The 20,852-nt window shown below is 44.9% G+C and overlaps 1 protein-coding gene across 2 annotated transcripts in view; it reads right to left on the bottom strand.

The window, feature by feature from the left end:
- Nucleotides 1–5,821: 5,821 nt before the first annotated feature.
- Nucleotides 5,822–20,852, bottom strand: part of ZBED4 (zinc finger BED-type containing 4) — a 51,186-nt gene continuing 36,155 nt past the window's right edge. For both annotated transcript variants that reach the window (XM_063927127.1, XM_063927128.1), the window contains one exon: nt 5,822–13,038. In XM_063927127.1, coding sequence (XP_063783197.1) covers nt 9,367–12,831 — 3,465 coding nt within the window. In that variant the 5' untranslated portion in view covers nt 12,832–13,038 and the 3' untranslated portion in view covers nt 5,822–9,366. The remainder of the gene's footprint in view (nt 13,039–20,852) is intronic.

Raw genomic sequence — 20,852 nt, 5'->3', positions numbered from 1 at the left:
GGAGGTCTGGGCGTTGTGGAAGCAGAAGTGGACGCTCTGACGATAGGCCTTGCAGGTCTGAGAACCAGGGCCGTCTGGGCCACGCTGGAGCTATGAGAAGCAGAATTCTTTTTTCTTGCTTGAACTTCCAAATTACCCTGGGCAGGAGTGACACCGGAGGGAACACGTACGGCAGCCGAAACCTCCATGGCACCGCCAGCGCATCCACGAATGCTGCTTGAGGATCCCTTGTCCTTGCTCCGAAGACCGGAACCTTGTGATTGTGTCGAGACGCCATCAGATCTACGTCTGGAAGGCCCCACTTTTCCACTAGGAGTTGAAACACTTCTGGATGGAGGCTCCACTCGCCGGCATGCACGTCCTGACGACTAAGAAAGTCCGCTTCCTAATTCAGGACTCCCGGAATGAATATGGCCGGTAGATGGCGTTCTGCCCAACGTAGAATCCGTGAGACTTCCTTCATTGCCAAACGGCTTCAAGTGCCGCCTTGATGATTTATGTAAGCCACTGTGGTGGCGTTGTCCGACTGTATTTGAACAGGACGGTTCTGAATTAAATGCTGGGCCAGGTTCAATGCATTGAAGACCGCCCGCAATTCCAGAATGTGGATCGAGAGGAGAGATTCCTCCTTGGTCCACCGACCCTGAAGGGAGTGTTGCTCCAGCACCGCGCCCCAACCTCTTAGACTGGCATCTGTCGTCAACAGGACCCAGTTGGATATCCAGAAGGGACGGCCCCTGCACAACCGTTGGTCCCGGAGCCACCAAAGTAGCGACAGACGGACCTCCGGAGTCAATGAGATCATGTGAGACATGATCCGGTGAGGCAGGCTGTCCCACTTGGCTAGAATCAGCCTCTGGAGGGGGTGAGAATGGAATTGAGCATACTCCACCATGTCGAATGCTGAGACCATTTGGCCCAGCACCTGCATCGCCGAATGTATTGACACTTGCGGATGAGAAAGGAAGCAACGAATCCTGTCCTGAAGCTTCAGGACTTTCTCCTGAGACAAGAACAACCGCTGGTTGTGAGTGTCCAATAGCGCTCCTAGGTGCACCATGCTCTGAGCAGGGACCAGGGAGGTTTTCTTCCAGTTGATGAGCCACCAGTGGGCTTGTAGAAACCGGACCATCATATCCAGATGACACAGGAGAAGTTCTGGGGAATTTGCCAGGATTAACAAGTCGTCCAGGTACGGCAGTATCCTCACCCCTTGACGGCGGAGTACCACCATCATCACCGCCATTACTTTGGTGAAAATTTGCGGAGCCGTTGTTAAACCAAAAGGTAACGCCCGAAACTGGTAATGAAGGTTGCCAATAGCGAACCTCAGGTATTGCTGATGTGACGCTGTTATAGGAATATGCAGGTAAGCATCCTGTATATCCAGGGAGACCATGTAGTCCCCAGGTTCCAAGGCCAGAACTATAGAGCGAAGGGTTTCCATACAGAACTTTGAAACCTTCACAAACTTGTTCAATGCCTTGAGGTTGAGAATGGGCCGGGAGGACCCATTCGGTTTCGGGACTATAAACAGCGGAGAATAGTACCCCCGGCCCCTCTGAGCAAGATACACCTGTACTACAACTCCTGTAACCAGGAGGGTCTGTACCACCGAATGCAGAGTGTTTGCCTTTGTCTGGTCCAACGGGACGTCTGTCTGGCAAAATAGATGAGGGGGATCGGTTTTTGAAGGCTATGGCGTAACCTCGAGTGACGACTTCCGGTACCCAGGCATCTGAAGCGGTCTTCAACCATTCCTTGGTATACCCTAGAAGCCGGCTCCCCACCCTGGGATCCCCCAGGTGGAGGCCCGCCCCGTCATGCGGCAGGCTTATCGGTCTTGGAAGCTGGCTAACGGGCAGCCCAGGCTCTTTTGGGCTTCGGCTTACCAGGTTTGAAAGTGCGGGCCTGCTTGTGGTACGCCTGACATTTTGCTTTACCTGAAGGGCGAAAGGACGTACCTTTAGCCTTCGACACAGAACGAGCGGTATTTGGTAGACAGGCAGTTTTGGCAGTAGCCAAGACAGCCACTATCTTATTTAAGTCCTCCCCAAACAGAATATCTCCCTTGAAAGGGAGTACCTCCAGGGTTTTTCTAGAGTCCAGATCCACAGACCAGGATCTCAGCCATAATATCCGGCGAGCCAGGACTGACGTAGTAGAGGCCTTGGCTGCTAGGATACCGTCATCCGAAGCCGCCTCTTTAATATAGCGAGACGCTGTGACAATATATGACAAGCATTGTCTAGCATGGTCAGAGGAGATTTCAGTATCTAACTCCAAGGCCCACGCTTCAATAGCCTTGGCAGCCCATGTAGCTGCAATAGTGGGCCTTTGTGCAGCACCCGTGAGGGTGTAAATCGCTTTCAGACAACCCTCCACACGCTTATCCGTAGGCTCTTTTAGAGATGTGACGGTAGTGACAGGCAGAGCTGAGGAAACCACCATCCTGGCCACATGTGAGTCCACTGGAGGAGGCGTTTCCCAATTCTTAGAGAGCTCTGGCGCGAGGGGATAGCGAGCCAGCATCTTCTTGTGAGGCACAAACTTCGTACCCAGGTTTTCCCAGGGTTCCTGACGTATATCCACTAGGTCAGGCATTCCCAACCGCGGTCCTCAAGGCACACCAACAGTGCAGGTTTTAGTAATATCCAGGCTGAAGCACAGATGGTTAAATAAAAATAACTGAGCTACTAATTAAGTCACCTGTGCTGAAGCCTGGATATCGCTAAAACATGCACTGTTGGTGTGCCTTAAGGACCGTGGTTGGGAAAGCCTGCACTAGGTGGTCAGAGTGAGGTAAAACTTGTTTAACCACTTTCTGACGCTTGAACCTATCTGGTTTCTTAGGAGGGACGGATGGCTCGGGATCATCCGTAATCTGTAGAATTAACTTAATAGCCTCCAAAAGATCAGGAACATCCACATGTGATCTACCCTCCCCATCAGCCGTATCTGAGTCAGAACCTGTGGGGTCAGTATACGTGCCATCTTCATCAGACAAGGTGTCAGTGACAGCAGTGGATTGTGAGGAGACAAGCGCTCGCTTAGAGGACCCCCTTGGACTTAGGCGAGCGAAGGTCAGACTTTGTAGTAGTCAGGGACTGGTTCAACTTCTTTAACTGAGCAGATAAATTATCCGCCCATGGCGGGTTAACTGCAGGGACCACATACGGTTGTACCGGCATTGGGGGTCCCATAGGGGGTATTAGTGTAAGAACTAGCGTATGCAGAAGCGTGGAAAAAGCGGCCCACGGTGGGTCAGTATGTGCCTCTGTTGCCACCGTCCCACTGGGGGGCAAGGAGCCCCCAGAGCCTACAGCTGCTATATTCTCCTCATATGGGTCTGTGGCTTCAGCAACACCGGCAGTGTGTTCCGCCCCAGAACTATTACCCTCAGAAGCAGACATGATATAACTTGCAGTATGAGGTAACAGTACAATTATCAGCAGCACTATATCTCTAAACCCAAACCCCTGCGCAGTGTAGTCAGCACTAGCAGAGATAAAGGAGAGATATGGTGACTAAATCACAGAGAAAAATACGTAATACAGTATATCTTTGTGAAAATCCTATATTAGATAAAACCTGATGCACCAAGCCCCCTCAGGTTATAGAATATAGGGATAGCAAGTTTAGTGAAAGACACGAAATGGACACCACTCAGCTATCAAATGCACACACAGATAGTCACAGTTTGTACAATGCAGAGGTTATTACTGACAATAATACTGCACTGGACTAGCTTACACAGCTATATAATAATAGATATAACAGCACACAGTAAGAACTGGATGTATATCACAGGGTAATTGTACTAGAAAACCCTGACTAAATGCACTCTCTTACTAACACTGACTAAAAAAGGCAGGTAGAATACATAAGTGTCATGTAAAGTCACAGCACTGACAACCAAACGGCTTTACACAGGAAGATTTGCCTAAGCAGACCCAGGAACAGTGAGCTGAGGGATAATGGCGGCGCAGACACTGACTGGGAGTGAGGAATAGAGAGATATGCAGCTCCAGGGCGGGAACACTTGCTAGAAATGGCACACTGGTGCTGGGGGAGGGGCTTCAGATCTAAGCCTTATCCCCTCTGCTGGCAAAACCACCGGGTACTGTGGGCGATATAAGAATTGGTTTAGAGAGAAAACCTAACCTGAGCCCATGCCCTGGTGATCTAGTGGGATCGCCTGTATCCACCGCCAGCGCGCGTGGCACGCCTCCCACTGAGCACGCCGGATCGCGATAAAGACCGGGTCCCGCCTCCCTGCACAGGAGCTCAGTTTTGTAAGTTGGTGCTGCAGTAAGCAGGCACTGAACAGAGGGGCTGCTCCAGGCAGCTCTAAGAAAAGCTTTTTATGAGGTGAAAAGTGAAGACTTCCAAGGGGACTTCCAAGGGCAGCAGCGGTGGTAAATGTCTTGTGACATTCACTGCTGCAGCTCCAGCTCTCCCCAGCGGTGCTGTACACTCCTGAACCCTGGTTGCCGGGTACCTACAGCGGAGGCTCCGGTTTTCTTCACGTTAGAAACACGCGGCTGGGGCTCTCCAGCCGCGTGTGTCTAACGTGAAGAAAACCGGAGCCTCCGCTGTAGGTACCCGGCAACCAGGGTTCAGGAGTGTACAGCACCACTGGGGAGAGCTGGAGCTGCAGCAGTGAATGTCACAAGACATTTACCACCGCTGCTGCCCATGGAAGTCTTCACTTTTTACCTCATAAAAAGCTTTTCTTAGGGCTGCCTGGAGCAGCCCCTCTGTTCAGTGCCTGCTTACTGCAGCACCAACTTACAAAACTGAGCTCCTGTGCAGGGAGGCGGGGTTATAGAGGCGGCGGCGTTGTGCATTCTGGGAACAGTCAAAGCTTTGAGCCTGTTGGTGCCTCGGATCAAGATCCTACTCTACACCCCACTGTCCAATCCTTGTGGAGCCCAGTGTACCCCACAGCAGAAAATGCACATTTTCAAAAAGGTTTTCAGTTTTGGCCACTACTGTAACTGCAGTATATGGCTGCGGTCTGTTCGTATAGCAAATCTTCCAACATGCAGGACAAATGCGATAATTGCTCCTCAGATAAGACAGTGGATATACTCCCCACCAGACAGCACAGTTATCTGCCAATGTATGACAATGTCAGATAAATGGTCTGTGATCTGACCGTGCTACTAATGCTGCCAGCATTAGTAGAACTCATCTGGTTATAGTTTATATAAAATTATGCAGAGCAAGCAATTACAGGTTATGCTAGAGTCAACATCCATTTTGGTTTGTCTTCAGCAGTGCCAGTTACAGATGTGTACTTAAATATACGCCAAGCAGCACGATATGTCTGGCGCAAGTAGCCAGGTCCAGTGTACCGCTGCTAGCGAAGGGAGTCTTGATATATGATACTTGTATATTGTGTGACGGAGTCTGTATATGGATAACAGAATTTGTGTTGGAAAAAAACCAAAGCAGCTGCTACTGTACATTGTAGCACTTCGTCCAAATTCACAGACTCAAGTCACACACACCGAAATACGTAGCATATCAAATTAATCAGCACACAGTCTCCTAATTGCATCCGGTTGGGATTCATTTTTAGGGGAAAAACTCCCGCCGCTAGCAGAGTCTCGCGGCACGCGGTATGATGAGAGTCTCTGGCATGGCTGAAGCAATAATGTATGAGGGCACATCTGTACGTTACTCAAACCTTTTGAATCAATGTACCATAAAGAAAACAGGTTGCAAAAAAATAAGCATTGATAGGAGCCCATGTACTTTGGGATTATAAACAAAAGTGTTATTGCACTAGAAGTTTTTAAAAAGGAGACGAGAATGATGTAAATAATGGTTTAATTTCAGAAACATCTGTTGACCATTTATAAATACACTAATACATAGATGTAAAAATTAGGTCAGACTTCAGTACAGTATCTTGAACACAAATTACAATGAATTGTAATAGATATTATACAGCAGAAAAAGAAAAACCCTGCAATGCTTGCCCAACAGGACCAATAGCAAGTATTCTCAAATCAACCATTTATTCAAATCGGTTGACAATTTTACATTTGAAAGTAGAAATTTAGAGAGAACATTTTCACTGATTTGTTACAGATATGTAGAAGGTTTTAAATTTATAACAGTTGGGACAATGCAACTATCAGAAGTATAACAAGATGAGTATAAGCAGTGGCCCGAGAGAATATCAATTTCCACTGTGTGCAGGGCTACATTTTAAAATCAGAGGTACAGCGTTAGACATTTTACAAAGGACTCATTAAAAACACACTAATATTAAATAGAACATTACAATTACTCAACATAAAAATGATTAATGTAGAACAATATTGATGCCCTATATGCAGTGTTACAACTGTTTTGCTGTTCATGAACTGTGCTGTTTCTGTAACGGACTACTTAAGCTAGGTACACACTTGTACAATCATACTTTCAAAGCGATTTTTTATTTTACTTGCGTTTGGATCAAAGTGGCGATTTGTGTGTACACACCTTTACAATCTAACGTGCAATCCCCAAAACGAGTCTTAAATATTGGAAAAAAAGATTGTAACACTGTACAAACTACTGATTTCAGGCTAGACTGAGGCCAGATATAAAGGGCCGTACAGACGGGAGATGTGGAGGGAGAGGTGTGCTGCTCAGCACACCTCTCTCCCCCTGCTCAGCACAGCACGATGTGCTGAGCGAGGGGGACGGACGGACGGATGCGGGGGGGCTTATGGGCGCTCATTTCATCCAGCGGTGAAATGAGCAACCTGCTAGATTGGTCTACATGCAGGCACAATCTAGCACTGGCGATAGCGATGTGCAGTCCTGTCGCCGGCACCCCTACACATGGGGCGATGTGATCTTAATTTCTAAGCAATCTAGTCTGATTGCTTAGAAATTAAGTAAACGTCGCTCCGTGTGTACCCACCTTAAACAATTTGCATAATGGGCTTGAAGAGGGCTAGATAATACATGTAGTTTCTGAATTAAAGTATACAAGGTGTATGCATAAGGAGCCTGCTAAAATACATTTGAACATAGCATTGCTTGAAAACAAGTGACATTTTATGGAGTAGATAAAGTTATTAGGCAGAATTCAATTGATTACTCCAGCATTTCTGCTTGCTGCCTCCTGAGGTAGCGAGCAGAAATGTGCGAAAAAGCAATCCCATTTGGGTGGCCAGAACTTTATTCTGGTTTAGCAGTTTCACACGCCTAACCCCAGCACTGAAGGGCGCGATCACTGCTACACAGCTGAATATCGGCCCCCGATCTCCCGTCACTCAATTGAATCGCCTCCATTACATTTATTGCAGTGTCACAATCTCAATGCCATATGCACCTGTAAACATCAATAAAAGTACGTATCAGTCTGCGGCTGGGGAAGACAGTCATTACCAGGACGCTGTGGCAGTCATTTGTGGTGAGATATTGGTCATACAGGGGGAGGTTAAGCATAGTGCTAGCTTGGGGATTGGCAGCACAGAATACTATGTTCTAATTTCACAAATGCTAAACTGGCTACCAATTAAATTTAATGTAAGCACCACTGTAAAATAATAACTGCAGCTACTACTTAAGCATAAGCCCTGTTAAGACAAGCTCTCCTTACAATATTAGAACAAGTTAAGCTATTGATCACTGTGCAATAATTACTGGCAGTGGGCACAATATGGATTATTCTATAAATATATATGTATATGTTTTGACAATTTTAATTATATGCATCTTAGTCAAATTAATTTTAATTATTGTGGATATGCTTGTTATTAAAAAGCTTTTGAATTGTATAAAGAGTGCAAGCATAAAATTACAATTTTGTCTTGTATCTTGTATTGGTTGAAGTATTCCAGACTGCTTCTTGGGAGCAGCATTTTTTGTGATCAACATATTTATTTAAATTGATTAATTTAAGGTGGTTGCGCCCAAAAATATTTAATTTTTATTAGACTACGTAGCGAGCCACATGACAGATTTAATTATGATTGCCCACAAAGACAGCGCTGCTGCTGGAGAAGCACTGAACAGAACGGCTGAAAGTGCATACACACTTCACTTTTGTCCAATGTCGATCTTCAGATGCAACCTGTTTTCTTCCAATAAAACATGATCGAAGGTGTGCTCACCCTATTAAAATATTGCATGAACGGGTCAGGAATCAAAAGGAATGGCTCGATGATTGTATAGGTGTGTACATAGCTTTAGACTCAAGACCAATCCGACTGAAGATCGTAAACATTTTTTCTTTATTACAAATGAGTGACCAATAGGGCTTATGTCATCTTCATGAACCAAATTCACTATAATGAAAATTTTCTGAAAAAACAAACAATGGAACAATCACTTTCTTAAGAGGTACATTAAATATTGGATAAAAAGGTTTTAATTTCAAACTTGTCTTTGAAAGAATGAAGCTGTACAGTCAGGTAGACTGACCACTTAACGTCTTCTACACTGTAAATGCGACTCTAGAGGCTCTTAAGTTATATACACAGCTAGGCTGTTGGCCAGATCAGTTGCCTAACTAGTTGCGTGCTGCAAACAACTGGAGGCTACAGGATGAGCCTGTTATGAATCACTATTTACAGCATGAAACTAGTTAGCCAGTAAGCTCAGCTTCATACTTAACTCTGTGAACAAAGAATTAAAATGAAAATTGCGTTCTACAGTTAACACACCCGTATTTACCCCCATTGTTTCTTCAAACAGCATTTTTTGCACACTTGATATGGGAGTCTGATTTACTGCAGGAGCCAAAGATCAATAGTTTTATTACTAAGTGATGATGAAGCTGGCTGTGGAAACCACTATCAAAGCACAGCAGGACAGTCCGAATTAGTGCTTAGCACCTGCTTAAATTAAATCTTATGTATTATGCAAATGGCTCTTACAGACTACAATAACTGAGCACCTACGATGGAAAAATAACCTGATATTTAAATGCAGCTTTATTTAAAACACACAAGTACAAACACTATCAAAAGCAATGTGACTAAAATACAGTACCTTTTCATTTTGTACATAATTGAAGTAAAACTACAGAATAAAACTGTTTACATCTTTTTTTTCCCCATTCTATAACAAAAAGGATTCACTTTTTACATATGTATTTACAAATATGAAAACAAAAACTATTTCCTAGGTATGACAAGACTGACTTTCTATAGTGATAAAAAAAAATATACAAGATCTGGCTGCCTGAAGAACTGAGTAAGGCACATGTAGACAATATTTAAAGCGAAAAATTGGAACGCAATAGAAAATTACAGTCACTTATTCAATGTCATACATGGCCCCTATAGGAGCGATTTAACAAACATACAAAATTCAGTTATTCAGTAAGCTACATGAATTTTCACCTGGCAATTTTCAATACTGAAAGTAAATTAAAGGGAGATTAACTTTTAAAAAGATTAGCTGCTCAAAATGTTCCATCATTAACCTAGTTTGGTTAAAACTGCCACTTTCATTTGAGGTGTTAAAAAGTTTTTCGGAAGGAATAACGCTGGGTGGACAACCAAGAAATCGGACTGCCAGTTTGGACAAAACTGGCCATGAAGATTTCTTCATGTTCCAGTAAGTTAGTGGATCACAGTTATGCTCAAGCACCTCCTCTTCTAAATAAGTCAACACAATATCTTCAGGTAATTTCTGTTTTACACTTGTAGACCTTTTCATATTGGCCATAAGTGACCATATGTTGTCATCCTTGTGTTTAGGTGGTGAATGTTTGTTACACCCATTCAGAACAGGTGCATCGTCTGAGGTAGAATTTAGTAATTCCAGTTCCCTGATTAATCCTAGTTTATATTCCTCGGCTTCTTCCTCTGAAAATAATGATGCCTTGTACCGAGGGTCCAGAAGTGTTGCAAAAATGTATCGAGGATCGTGAAGTGTTGAGGATAAGCGGCAAACCATAGCTTCCTTAAGAGATTTAAGCATGGTATCTATTCCCATTGTTTCCTCAAATAGCATTTCAATCTTTCGGTTAAGAATGTGAATCATCGGAATTACCTGACTTAAAGTAGCAGTATGCATGCTCATTTCTTTACTGGCTGCCTCAAAGGGTTTCAGTGCATGGCAGACTGACTGCATGACCTCCCACTGGTCACAACTTATCAGCTCTCTGAAACTGCACTCAATTGACATCTCATCAATAGCGCTTTTCTGCTCAATTAACCGTTGTAACATGTGAAATGATGTATTCCATTTTGAGGGAACATCTTGAATTAAATGATGTGGAGGCAATCCATATTCCTTTTGCAACTCTGCTAGTTTTTCCTTTGCCTTTGTTGATCTGTGAACACGTTCACAAATTTTCCTCGCTATGCTCAGTAGATTTTGGACCATTCTTTGACTTTTAATAGCCTCATTTACAATCAGGTCAACTGTGTGTCCAAAACACTCGACACTTGAATGATCACTTTCATTTAAAGTTTTTCCTATGCTATGATTATCTGTAACTGTTATACCTATCTGAAGCCCAAATGCAGTTATCCAGGACTCCCACAAGTATTCTAGATGTTTTAAAACAGTGACGCCATTATAATCACAATCAATTTGGGAAACGTGTAGAAGTGCTGAACAATGATAATCTTCACTTTGAGGCTTGAAAGTAGAATCAAATGTAACCCAGTGAGCAGTAAGAGTCAAGTATTCTCGTGTCTGACTGCTCATCCAGATTCCTGCGGTAAAATGAATTACACCACTCTCTGCTTCTTTTAAGTGCGAGACAATTATGTGTTTCACATTTTCATACATATCTGGAATTGCAATCCTCGAAAAGTAGGATGGAGATGGCAATGAATATTGAGGTTGAAGGTATTCAAGAAGTCTATTAAAACCAACATTATCTACAAACGAGTAAGGTTGAACATCAAGTGCAATCATTTCCGCTACAAGACTTGTGATTTTTTTGGCAACAGGATGACAATCACTAAATTTATCATTGGTTTCATCAAAAGAGGAGGCAGTAAAACCAGCGTTTACTGGAAGGTGTACATCGGCAGTCGGTAAGGCTTCTGAAACACCATTGTTTTGCAGCACATTGTTGTGAAATCGCTGCAAGTGTCGCAGGAGACAACTCGTGCCTAAATTGGTTGGTTTTTTTCCTCTGCTTATTGTGCGTCCACAGTGCATACATACAACTTTAGTCGAATCTGCAGAACAAATTGAAAAATGATTCCACAGTTTTGAGGTCTTCTTGCTGTTTGAAGGAAAAACAACTTGATTATCATGAGTCGCAACAGATGTAAGTTCAGTCATTTTTGAGGATGAGCACTCTGCAGATGCTAAGGTAGCATAAGGAGAATTGGCCAGACTCACATCAAAGCTTTTTTGGTTCAAAACTATTTCTGGATGTCGCCTATATAAATGTCTCATTAAGCAACTTGTTCCTAAATCCCCCTTTTTACCTCTGCTGATCATGCAATTACAATATCTGCAAACTGCTTTTAAGCTGTCAGTTGGTGATAAAGTAAAATGGTGCCAAACCTCAGATTTTAACCTTTTCATAGCTTTTTTGTTTTGCTGAAAATGGACGGGGGTCTCATATGCTGGTGAACTGTGAAAATTGGACTTTTCAGACGAAGACATCAATGCTTCACCTAGATTTTCTGAGGAATGCAAAACTGTTCCCTTGTCAATTAAATCACCATTTGGAACACTACACTGCAATTCTTCTGATACTCTTTCTGGGGAGGAAGGTACAGAAATAGTTTTTCCAGTCTTTCCTGGAGACACTGCAGTAGCAACTACTTCACTGTCTGCTGGCAAAAGGGATGGCAACAGTGTAGGAGGAATAGAATAAGGAGATGGTAAACTTGTGCCTCCGCTATTTTCCTGCAAAACAATTGAACGATGGGCTCTCCACATGTGTCTTATTAAGCAACTGGTACCAAGGTCTTTCCCATTCTTGCCTCTGCTAAATTCATTCATGCAGTGGATACAAACAGCTTTTGAATTATCCAATGGAGATAAATAGAAGTGTTTCCATACAGCAGATCTTCTTCTAGAACCAGATGAATTTTTTGGAGTTGAAATTTGCTTTTCTGTAATATTTTCCACAGCTTCATCACACGGATGGTTTTGTAAAGATGAAGGAGAAACAGTAACCTCATCTCTACCATTTTTTTCAGATATCGACAAGTCTGAGGATATTTCATCTGAAGAGAGCACAGACGAAGGTTCCTCCACTATTTTTTCTGGAGGAGACATTTTTGATGTGAGCTTTCTGATTTTAGTAGGGGTAATATTGGTGTCCACAATATCTTGAGACTGCAGAGGTAGTACTAATGTAGGGGGAGAGTAGGAGGAAATCCCTGGCATATTACCATTTTCAGAGGTGAGAACTCTAGGGTGTGCCCTTCTTACGTGTCTCATAAGACAACTTGTACTAAGGTCTTTTTCATTCTTGCCCCTGCTAAATTCTTTCATACAGTACATGCATATAGCTTTGGTACTGTCCCGAGGAGAAATGAAAAAATGGTTCCAAGCTGGGGACTTTTTTCGATTGCTAATATTTTTGTTTGTAAGTATGCTTTGTGTAACAGCCTCCATTGCTGCATCATACAATGTGGTAGTATATTGTGAAAATAGGACACCATATTCTTCCTCATTTTCAGTAGATAAAGTGTTTGAGGTATCAGCACAATGTTGTTCTTTGTCTTCTTGTTCATCACTGCTTTCAACTTGTTTTGGGTTCTCAACTTCCAGCTTTACTTGTGCATGACTAACATCACCAACGGTTTCATCATCATGTTCAACGTTTGTGTCTCCTAATTGTTCCACTGTAAGATTAGGTTCCATTTTAATGTAGGAGTCCTCTTTAGCCATGTTCTAATATTGAAGGCTAGTCATAGAATGTTCCAAAATATTTCTCTTCACAAAAGGAATTATGTTTTTCTTGAGATTTCAACAATATCCTGTTTTGATTTTGGCCCACAAGGACATCCTTTTAACTTCTCCAAGGTGAAAAATCATCTGGAGCTCTCTTAGGTAAGAACTACTGCAGCCATCAGGTGTCGTTCACGAAAATTGTTCCTATGTTTAAAAAAAAAAGTAAGAAGTTTCAGAGCAAGGAGTCACAATACTGAAAATAAAATTATAGTAGTCAACATACAATAACACTAAATAGAATATACGTTTAAAATAATAAATGTTTAGTGGCATTTTGAAACCACAGCATAACATTTTTGCAATTATACAGTATATAGTCTATTTATCAAATATAAATAGTAACACTAAAATTATAGTAATTATAAAATAGGCAAGCCATAAAATTGAATAGGCAAGTCATACTAAAATCTTTGCAAACAGCATTTTATTGCAAGCTGTACTAGGGCCTTACAAGTTAAAATTAAAAGTTATAAAAGATCTCATTACACTTCCAAACAGCAGCTAAAAAACCCCCCACCAAAAAACAGATGGGAGTCAGCATGTTTCAACACTATACGGAAACCTTTAATGATCAGTGAACACTATGGCACTGATAACACACAAACCAGTGATAACAGTATAACAATCTAATAAATTAAAAAGTCCAAAGTTCCCTCTTAATTCATTATTCTTTTTTCCACAAAACCATATGAATAGGATTTCACCAAATAAAAACCAAGAAGAGAAAAAATATATTGTAATACCTTTAAAAAGTACTTGTGCACCTCAAATCTTTTTTGATAGATATGGGGGTGTATTCAATAGCAGACGGATGCTGCCGTCTTGTCGGAAGGGGTTCCAAACTACTCAAAAAGTGCATTTTTTCCCCCGACAAGTCTGGAATTCCCGACTTGTTGCAAAACACGTGGATCGGCAGAATAATCACCGACCAGCATGCTTCTGTCAGAAACGGGGCCAAATCCGACAGGTTTTTGCCCCCTTTCCGACTCAAAAAAAAAAAAAAAAAGGTGAGGAGACGGGGAGCGGTGCAGCAGGCTACAGGGATGAGAGGTACCTTGACGGCCGATCTCCGGCCAGGCACCTCTCTCCTTGCAGCGCAGCACTGGGCGGCCGTGATGTGCGGCTCAAGCAGCTCCCTGTGTTCTCACACACGGGGAGCTGCTGACAGCCGCACGGACATCAGCCAAATCCGACAGTCGGATTTGGCCACTCTTATTGAATAGGGGTTGTCGGATCCAATCCGACAAATGCATGTCGGAATGGACCAGAATCTTATTGAATATACCCCTAAGACTACCACAGAAAAACTCCTATGCAAATTGTATTCACTGTACACATGTAAATACACATAGCGTTTTGATTGTGGTAACTGGTTAGTTTTGAGCATACTACACTAAAATACTTTCCTGGATTTGGTCTTCAATTTATGAAATCATAAATGAAGCTTTAAAGGGGGAAAAAAGGATAGGAATAAAGCAAGAACTTAGGTTCCACTTGCTATCTCCTATTACTTTAGGAATCCACAAGGGGGAATCCAATTGTTTAATTAGAGATTGTTAGCTCTTCAGAGCAGGGCCCTCTTTCCTCTTGTCGTCAAAGCCCTCTTCTCGACACATTTTACTCACAGCTCTCTCCTACTCAGCGACCATGTTTACCCACTTTTTCTCCGGCTGGTAAAGGCTCATCTCTATCTATGGCCGCCAGCCCCAAGTAGTACGATGATTACTCCCTCGCTACTTACATCTTAGCTGTATTATGTTTTGAGAATTGTGGTGCTCTTTGATACCTGTACTCTATTTTTGTTATTTATTTACTGTAATGCTAAGTTTTGTCTCCCTGTACGGTCCTATGTACAGCGATGCGAAACACTTGTGGCACCTTATAAATAAAATGTAATAATAATAATAATAATAATAATAATAATTACACCTGATCTCCCGTATAAAAGTGACTGGAGATCGTGGGGCGATATTAAATTGTCCCCCATTATTGTGCCCCATTATTTAGCCGCGTAAAGCCCAAACTGGTCACTTTTCGCACATTTCAGCAAGCCACCCCTGGGTGTAGTGAGCGGAAATTAAGGTCTCATGCCCGCTTGCACAAATATTTGAATAGCTGCCAGTGGGCACGCATGTGTGCAGGAACCCACGATAACAATTGAATTCCCCCGTTACTACACTTTCATTGTATTTAATACAACATAGTAAAGGCAGAATTCAATTATTTTTTCAGGTGCGATAATTAATGGGTGCTCATTGTTGAAAATAAGAATTTACTCACCGGTAATTCTATTTCTCGTAGTCCGTAGTGGATGCTGGGAACTCCGTAAGGACCATGGGGGATAGACGGGCTCCGCAGGAGACTGGGCACTCTAAGAAAGAATTAGGACTACTGGTGTGCACTGGCTCCTCCCTCTATGCCCCTCCTCCAGACCTCAGTTAGAGAAACTGTGCCCGGAAGAGCTGACACAACAAGGAAAGAATTTGGAATCCCGGGTAAGACTCATACCAGCCACACCAATCACACCGTACAACTCGTGATACTATACCCAGTTAACAGTATGAACAACAACTGAGCCTCACTAACAGATGGCTCATAACAATAACCCTTTAGTTAGGCAATAACTATATACAAGTATTGCAGACAATCCGCACTTGGGATGGGTGCCCAGCATCCACTACGGACTACGAGAAATAGAATTACGGTGAGTAAATTCTTATTTTCTCTGACGTCCTAGTGGATGCTGGGAACTGCGTAAGGACCATGGGGATTATACCAAAGCTCCCAAACGGGCGGGAGAGTGCGGATGACTCTGCAGCACCGAATGAGCAAACTCAAGGTCCTCCTCAGCCAGGGTATCAAACTTGTAGAATTTTGCAAACGTGTTTGATCCCGACCAGGTAGCAGCTCGGCAAAGTTGTAAAGCCGAGACCCCTCGGGCAGCCGCCCAAGAAGAGCCCACCTTCCTCGTGGAATGGGCTTTTACTGATTTAGGATGCGGCAGTCCAGCCGCAGAATGTGCAAGTTGAATCGTGGAGCAGATCCAGCGAGCAATAGTCTGCTTAGAAGCAGGAGCACCCAGTTTGTTGGGTGCATGCAGGATAAACAGCGAGTCAATCTTTCTGACTCTAGCCGTCCTGGAAACATAGATTTTCAGGGCCCGGACTACGTCCAGCAACTTGGAGGCCTCCAAGTCCCGAGTAGCCGCAGGCACCACAATAGGTTGGTTCAAATGAAACGCTGATACCACCTTAGGGAGGAATTGGGGACGCGTCCTCAATTCTGCTCTGTCCATATGGAAGATCAGATAGGGGCTTTTACAGGACAAAGCCGCCAATTCTGACACCCGCCTAGCCGAAGCCAAGGCCAAAAGCATGACCACTTTCCACGTGAGATATTTTAATTCCACGGTCTGAAGTGGCTCAAACCAATGTGATTTTAGGAAATCCAACACAACGTTGAGATCCCAAGGTGCCACTGGGGGCACAAAAGGGGGCTGAATATGCAGCACTCTCTTAACAAACGTCTGAACTTCAGGCAGTGAAGCCAGTTCTTTTTGAATGAAAATAGACAGGGCCGAAATCTGGACTTTAATGGAACCCAATTTTAGGCCCATAGTCACTCCTGACTGTAGGAAGTGCAGAAATCGACCCAGCTGAAATTCTTCTGTGGGGGCCTTCATAGCCTCACACCAAGCAACATATTTTCGCCATATGCGGTGATAATGCTTTGCGGTCTCATCTTTCCTAGCTTTTATCAGCGTAGGAATGACTTCAACCGGAATGCCCTTTTCCATCAGGATCCGGCGTTCAACCGCCATGCCGTCAAACGCAGCCGCGGTAAGTCTTGGAACAGACAGGGCCCCTGCTGTAGCAGGTCCTGTCTGAGAGGCAGAGGCCAAGGGTCCTCTGAGATCATTTCTTGTAGTTCCGGGTACCAAGTCCTTCTTGGCCAATCCGGAACGATGAGTATATTCTTACTCCTCTCTTTCTTATTATCCTCAGCACCTTTGGTATGAGGAAGAGGAGGGAACACATAAACCGACTGGTACACCCACGGTGTCACTAGAGCGTCCACAGCTATTGCCCGAGGGTCCCTTGACCTGGCGCAATATCTTTTTAGCTTTTTGTTTAGGCGGGACGCCATCATGTCCACCTGTGGCCTTTCCCAACGGTTTACAATCAGTTGGAAGACTTCTGGATGAAGTCCCCACTCTCCCGGGTGGAGGTCGTGCCTGCTGAGGAAGTCTGCTTCCTAGTTGTCCACTCCCGGAATGAACACTGCTGACAGTGCTATCACGTGATTTTCCGCCCATCGGAGAATCCTTGTGGCTTCTGCCATCGCCATCCTGCTTCTTGTGCCGCCCTGTCGGTTTACATGGGCGACCGCCGTGATGTTATCTGACTGAATCAGCACCGGCTGGTTTTGAAGCAGGGGTCTTGCCTGACTTAGGGCATTGTAAATGGCCCTTAGTTCCAGAATATTTATGTGTAGGGAAGCCTCCTGACTCGACCATTGTCCTTGGAAGTTTCTTCCCCGAGTGACTGCCCCCCAACCTCGGAGGCTTGCATCCGTGGTCACCAGGACCCAGTCCTGTATGCCGAATCTGCGGCCCTCTAGAAGATGAGCACTCTGCAGCCACCACAGCAGAGACACCCTGGCCCTCGGGGACAGGGTGATCAGCCGATGCATCTGAAGATGCGATCCGGATCACTTGTCTAACAGATCCCACTGAAAGATCCTTGCATGGAACCTGCCGAATGGAATTGCCTCGTAAGAAGCTACCATCTTTCCCAGGACTCGCGTGCAGTGATGCACCGACACCTGTTTTGGTTTCAGGAGGTCACTGACCAGAGATGACAACTCCTTGGCCTTCTCCTCCGGGAGAAACACCTTCTTCTGTTCTGTGTCCAGAATCATACCCAGGAACAGTAGACGCGTCGTAGGAACCAGCTGCGACTTTGGAATATTCAGAATCCAGCCGTGCTGTTGTAGCACTTCCTGAGATAGTGCTACTCCGACCAACAACTGCTCCCTGGACCTCGCCTTTATAAGGAGATCGTCCAAGTACGGGATAATTATAACTCCCTTCTTTCGAAGGAGTATCATCATTTCGGCTATTACCTTGGTAAATACCCTCGGTGCCGTAGACAGACCAAACGGCAACGTCTGGAATTGGTAATGGCAGTCTTGTACCACAAAACGGAGGTACACCTGGTGAGGTGGGTAAATGGGGACATGCAGGTAAGCATCCTTGATGTCCAGTGATACCATGTAATACCCTTCTTCCAGGCTTGCAATAACCGCCCTGAGCGATTCCATTTTGAACTTGAACCTCCTTATATAAGTGTTCAAGGATTTCAAATTTAGAATGGGTCTCACCGAACAGTCTGGTTTCGGTACCACAAACATTGTGGAATAGTAACCCCGTCCCTGTTGAAGGAGGGGAACTTTTATTATCACCTGCTGGAGGTACAGCTTGTGAATTGCCGCCAGCACTACCTCCCTGTCCGGGGGAGTAGCTGGCAAGGCTGATTTGAGGTAACGGCGAGGGGGAGACGTCTCGAATTCCAGCTTGTATCCCTGAGATACCACTTGTAGAACCCAGGGATCCACCTGTGAGCGAACCCACCGGTCGCTGAAGTTCCGGAGACGGGCCCTCACCGCACCTGGCTCCACCAGTGGAGCCCCAGCGTCATGCGGTGGATTTAGTGGAAGCAGGGGAGGATTTTTGTTCTTGGGAACTGGCTGTATGGTGCAGCTTTTTCCCTCTACCCCTGCCTCAGGGCAGAAAGGACGCGCCTTTAACCCGCTTGCCTTTCTGGGGCCGAAAGGACTGTACCTGATAATACGGTGCTTTCTTAGGCTGTGAGGGAACCTGAGGTAAAAATGTCGACTTCCCAGCTGTCGCTGTGGAAACGAGGTCCGAGAGACCATCCCCAAACAATTCCTCACCCTTGTAAGGCAAAACCTCCATGTGCCTTTTAGAATCCGCATCACCTGTCCACTGCCGAGTCCATAATACTCTCCTGGCAGAAATGGACATTGCATTTATTCTAGATGCCAGCCAGCAAATATCCCTCTGTGCATCTCTCATATATAAGACTACGTCTTTAATATGCTCTATGGTTAGCAATATAGTGTCCCTGTCAAGGGAATCAATGTTATCAGACAGGGAATCAGACCACGCTGCTGCAGCACTGCAGATCCATGCTGAAGCAAAAGCAGGTCTCAGTATAGTACCTGAGTGTGTATATACAGACTTCAGGATAGCCTCCTGCTTTCTATCCGCAGGCTCCTTTAAGGCGGCCGTATCCTGAGACGGTAGTGCCACCTTTTTTGACAAGCGTGTGAGCGCTTTATCCACCCTCGGGGATGTCTCCCAACGTACCCTGTCCTCTGGCGGGAAAGGGTACGCCATTAGTAACTTTTTAGAAATCACTAGTTTTTTATCAGGGGGAGCCCACACTTCTTCACACACTTCATTTAACTCATCTGATGGGGGAAAAAAACACTGGTTGCTTTTTCTCCCCAAACATAATACCCTTTTTAGTGGTACCTGGGTTAATGTCAGAAATGTGCAACACATTTTTCATTGCCGTAATCATGCAACGGATGGCCCTAGTGGAATGTACATTAGTCTCGTCGTCGTCGACACTGGAGTCAGACTCCGTGTCGACATCCGTGTCTGCCATCTGAGGTAGCGGGCGTTTTTGAGCCCCTGATGGCCATTGAGACGCCTGGGCAGGCACTGGCTGAGAAGCCGGCTGTTCCACAGCTGTTATGTCATCGAACCTTTTATGTAAGGAGTTGACACTGTCGGTTAATACCTTCCACATATCCATCCACTCTGGTGTCGACCCCGCAGGGGGTGACATCACATTTATCGGCACCTGCTCCGCCTCCACATAAGCATCCTCATCAAACATGTCGACACAGCCGTACCGACACACCGCACACACACAGGGAATGCTCTGACTGAGGACAGGACCCCACAAAGTCCTTTGGGGAGACAGAGAGAGAGTATGCCAGCACACACCACAGCGCTATATAAACAGGGATTTACACTACACAAAGTGATTTTCCCTATAGCAGCTATACAATACAGTTTTGCGCCTAAATTTAGTGCCCCCCCTCTCTTTTTTTACCCTTTGAGCCTGGAAACTGCAGGGGAGAGCCTGGGGAGCTGTCTTCCAGCGGAGCTGTGAAGAGGAAATGGCGCCAGTGTGCTGAGGGAGATAGCCCCGCCCCTTTTTCGGCGGGATTCTCCCGCTCTTTTATTAATATTATGGCAGGGGATTTTTACACATATATAGGTTTATTAGACTATATTATGTGTTGTTTTGCCAATTTAAGGTACTCTAATTGAAGCCCAGGGCGCCCCCCCCAGCGCCCTGCACCCATCAGTGACCGGAGTATGTGGTGTGCATAGGGAGCAATGGCGCACAGCTGCAGTGCTGTGCGCTACCTTAATGAAGACCGGAGTCTTCAGCCGCCGATTTCCAGGACGTTCTTCTTGCTTCTGGCTCTGCAGGGGGGACGGCGGCGCGGCTCCGGGACCGGACGACCGAGGCTGGGCCTGTGTTCGATCCCTCTGGAGCTAATGGTGTCCAGTAGCCTAGAAGCCCAAGCTAGCTGCAAGCAGGTAGGTTCGCTTCTCTCCCCTAAATCCCTCGTAGCAGTGAGTCTGTTGCCAGCAGATCTCACTGAAAATAAAAAACCTAATAAATACTTTCTTTACTAGAAGCTCAGGAGAGCCCCTAGTGTGCAACCAGCTCGAGCCGGGCACAGATTCTAACTGAGGTCTGGAGGAGGGGCATAGAGGGAGGAGCCAGTGCACACCAGTAGTCCTAATTATTTCTTAGAGTGCCCAGTCTCCTGCGGAGCCCGTCTATCCCCCATGGTCCTTACGGAGTTCCCAGCATCCTCTAGGACATCAGAGAAATTAAATTGCTTTT

The sequence above is a fragment of the Pseudophryne corroboree genome, chromosome 6 (genome assembly GCF_028390025.1).
Source record: "Pseudophryne corroboree isolate aPseCor3 chromosome 6, aPseCor3.hap2, whole genome shotgun sequence".
In the NCBI taxonomy this organism is placed as follows: Eukaryota; Metazoa; Chordata; class Amphibia; order Anura; family Myobatrachidae; genus Pseudophryne; species Pseudophryne corroboree.
The sequence above is the reverse complement of the archived record's forward strand: the minus strand, read 5'-3'. Positions and strand labels throughout refer to the sequence as shown.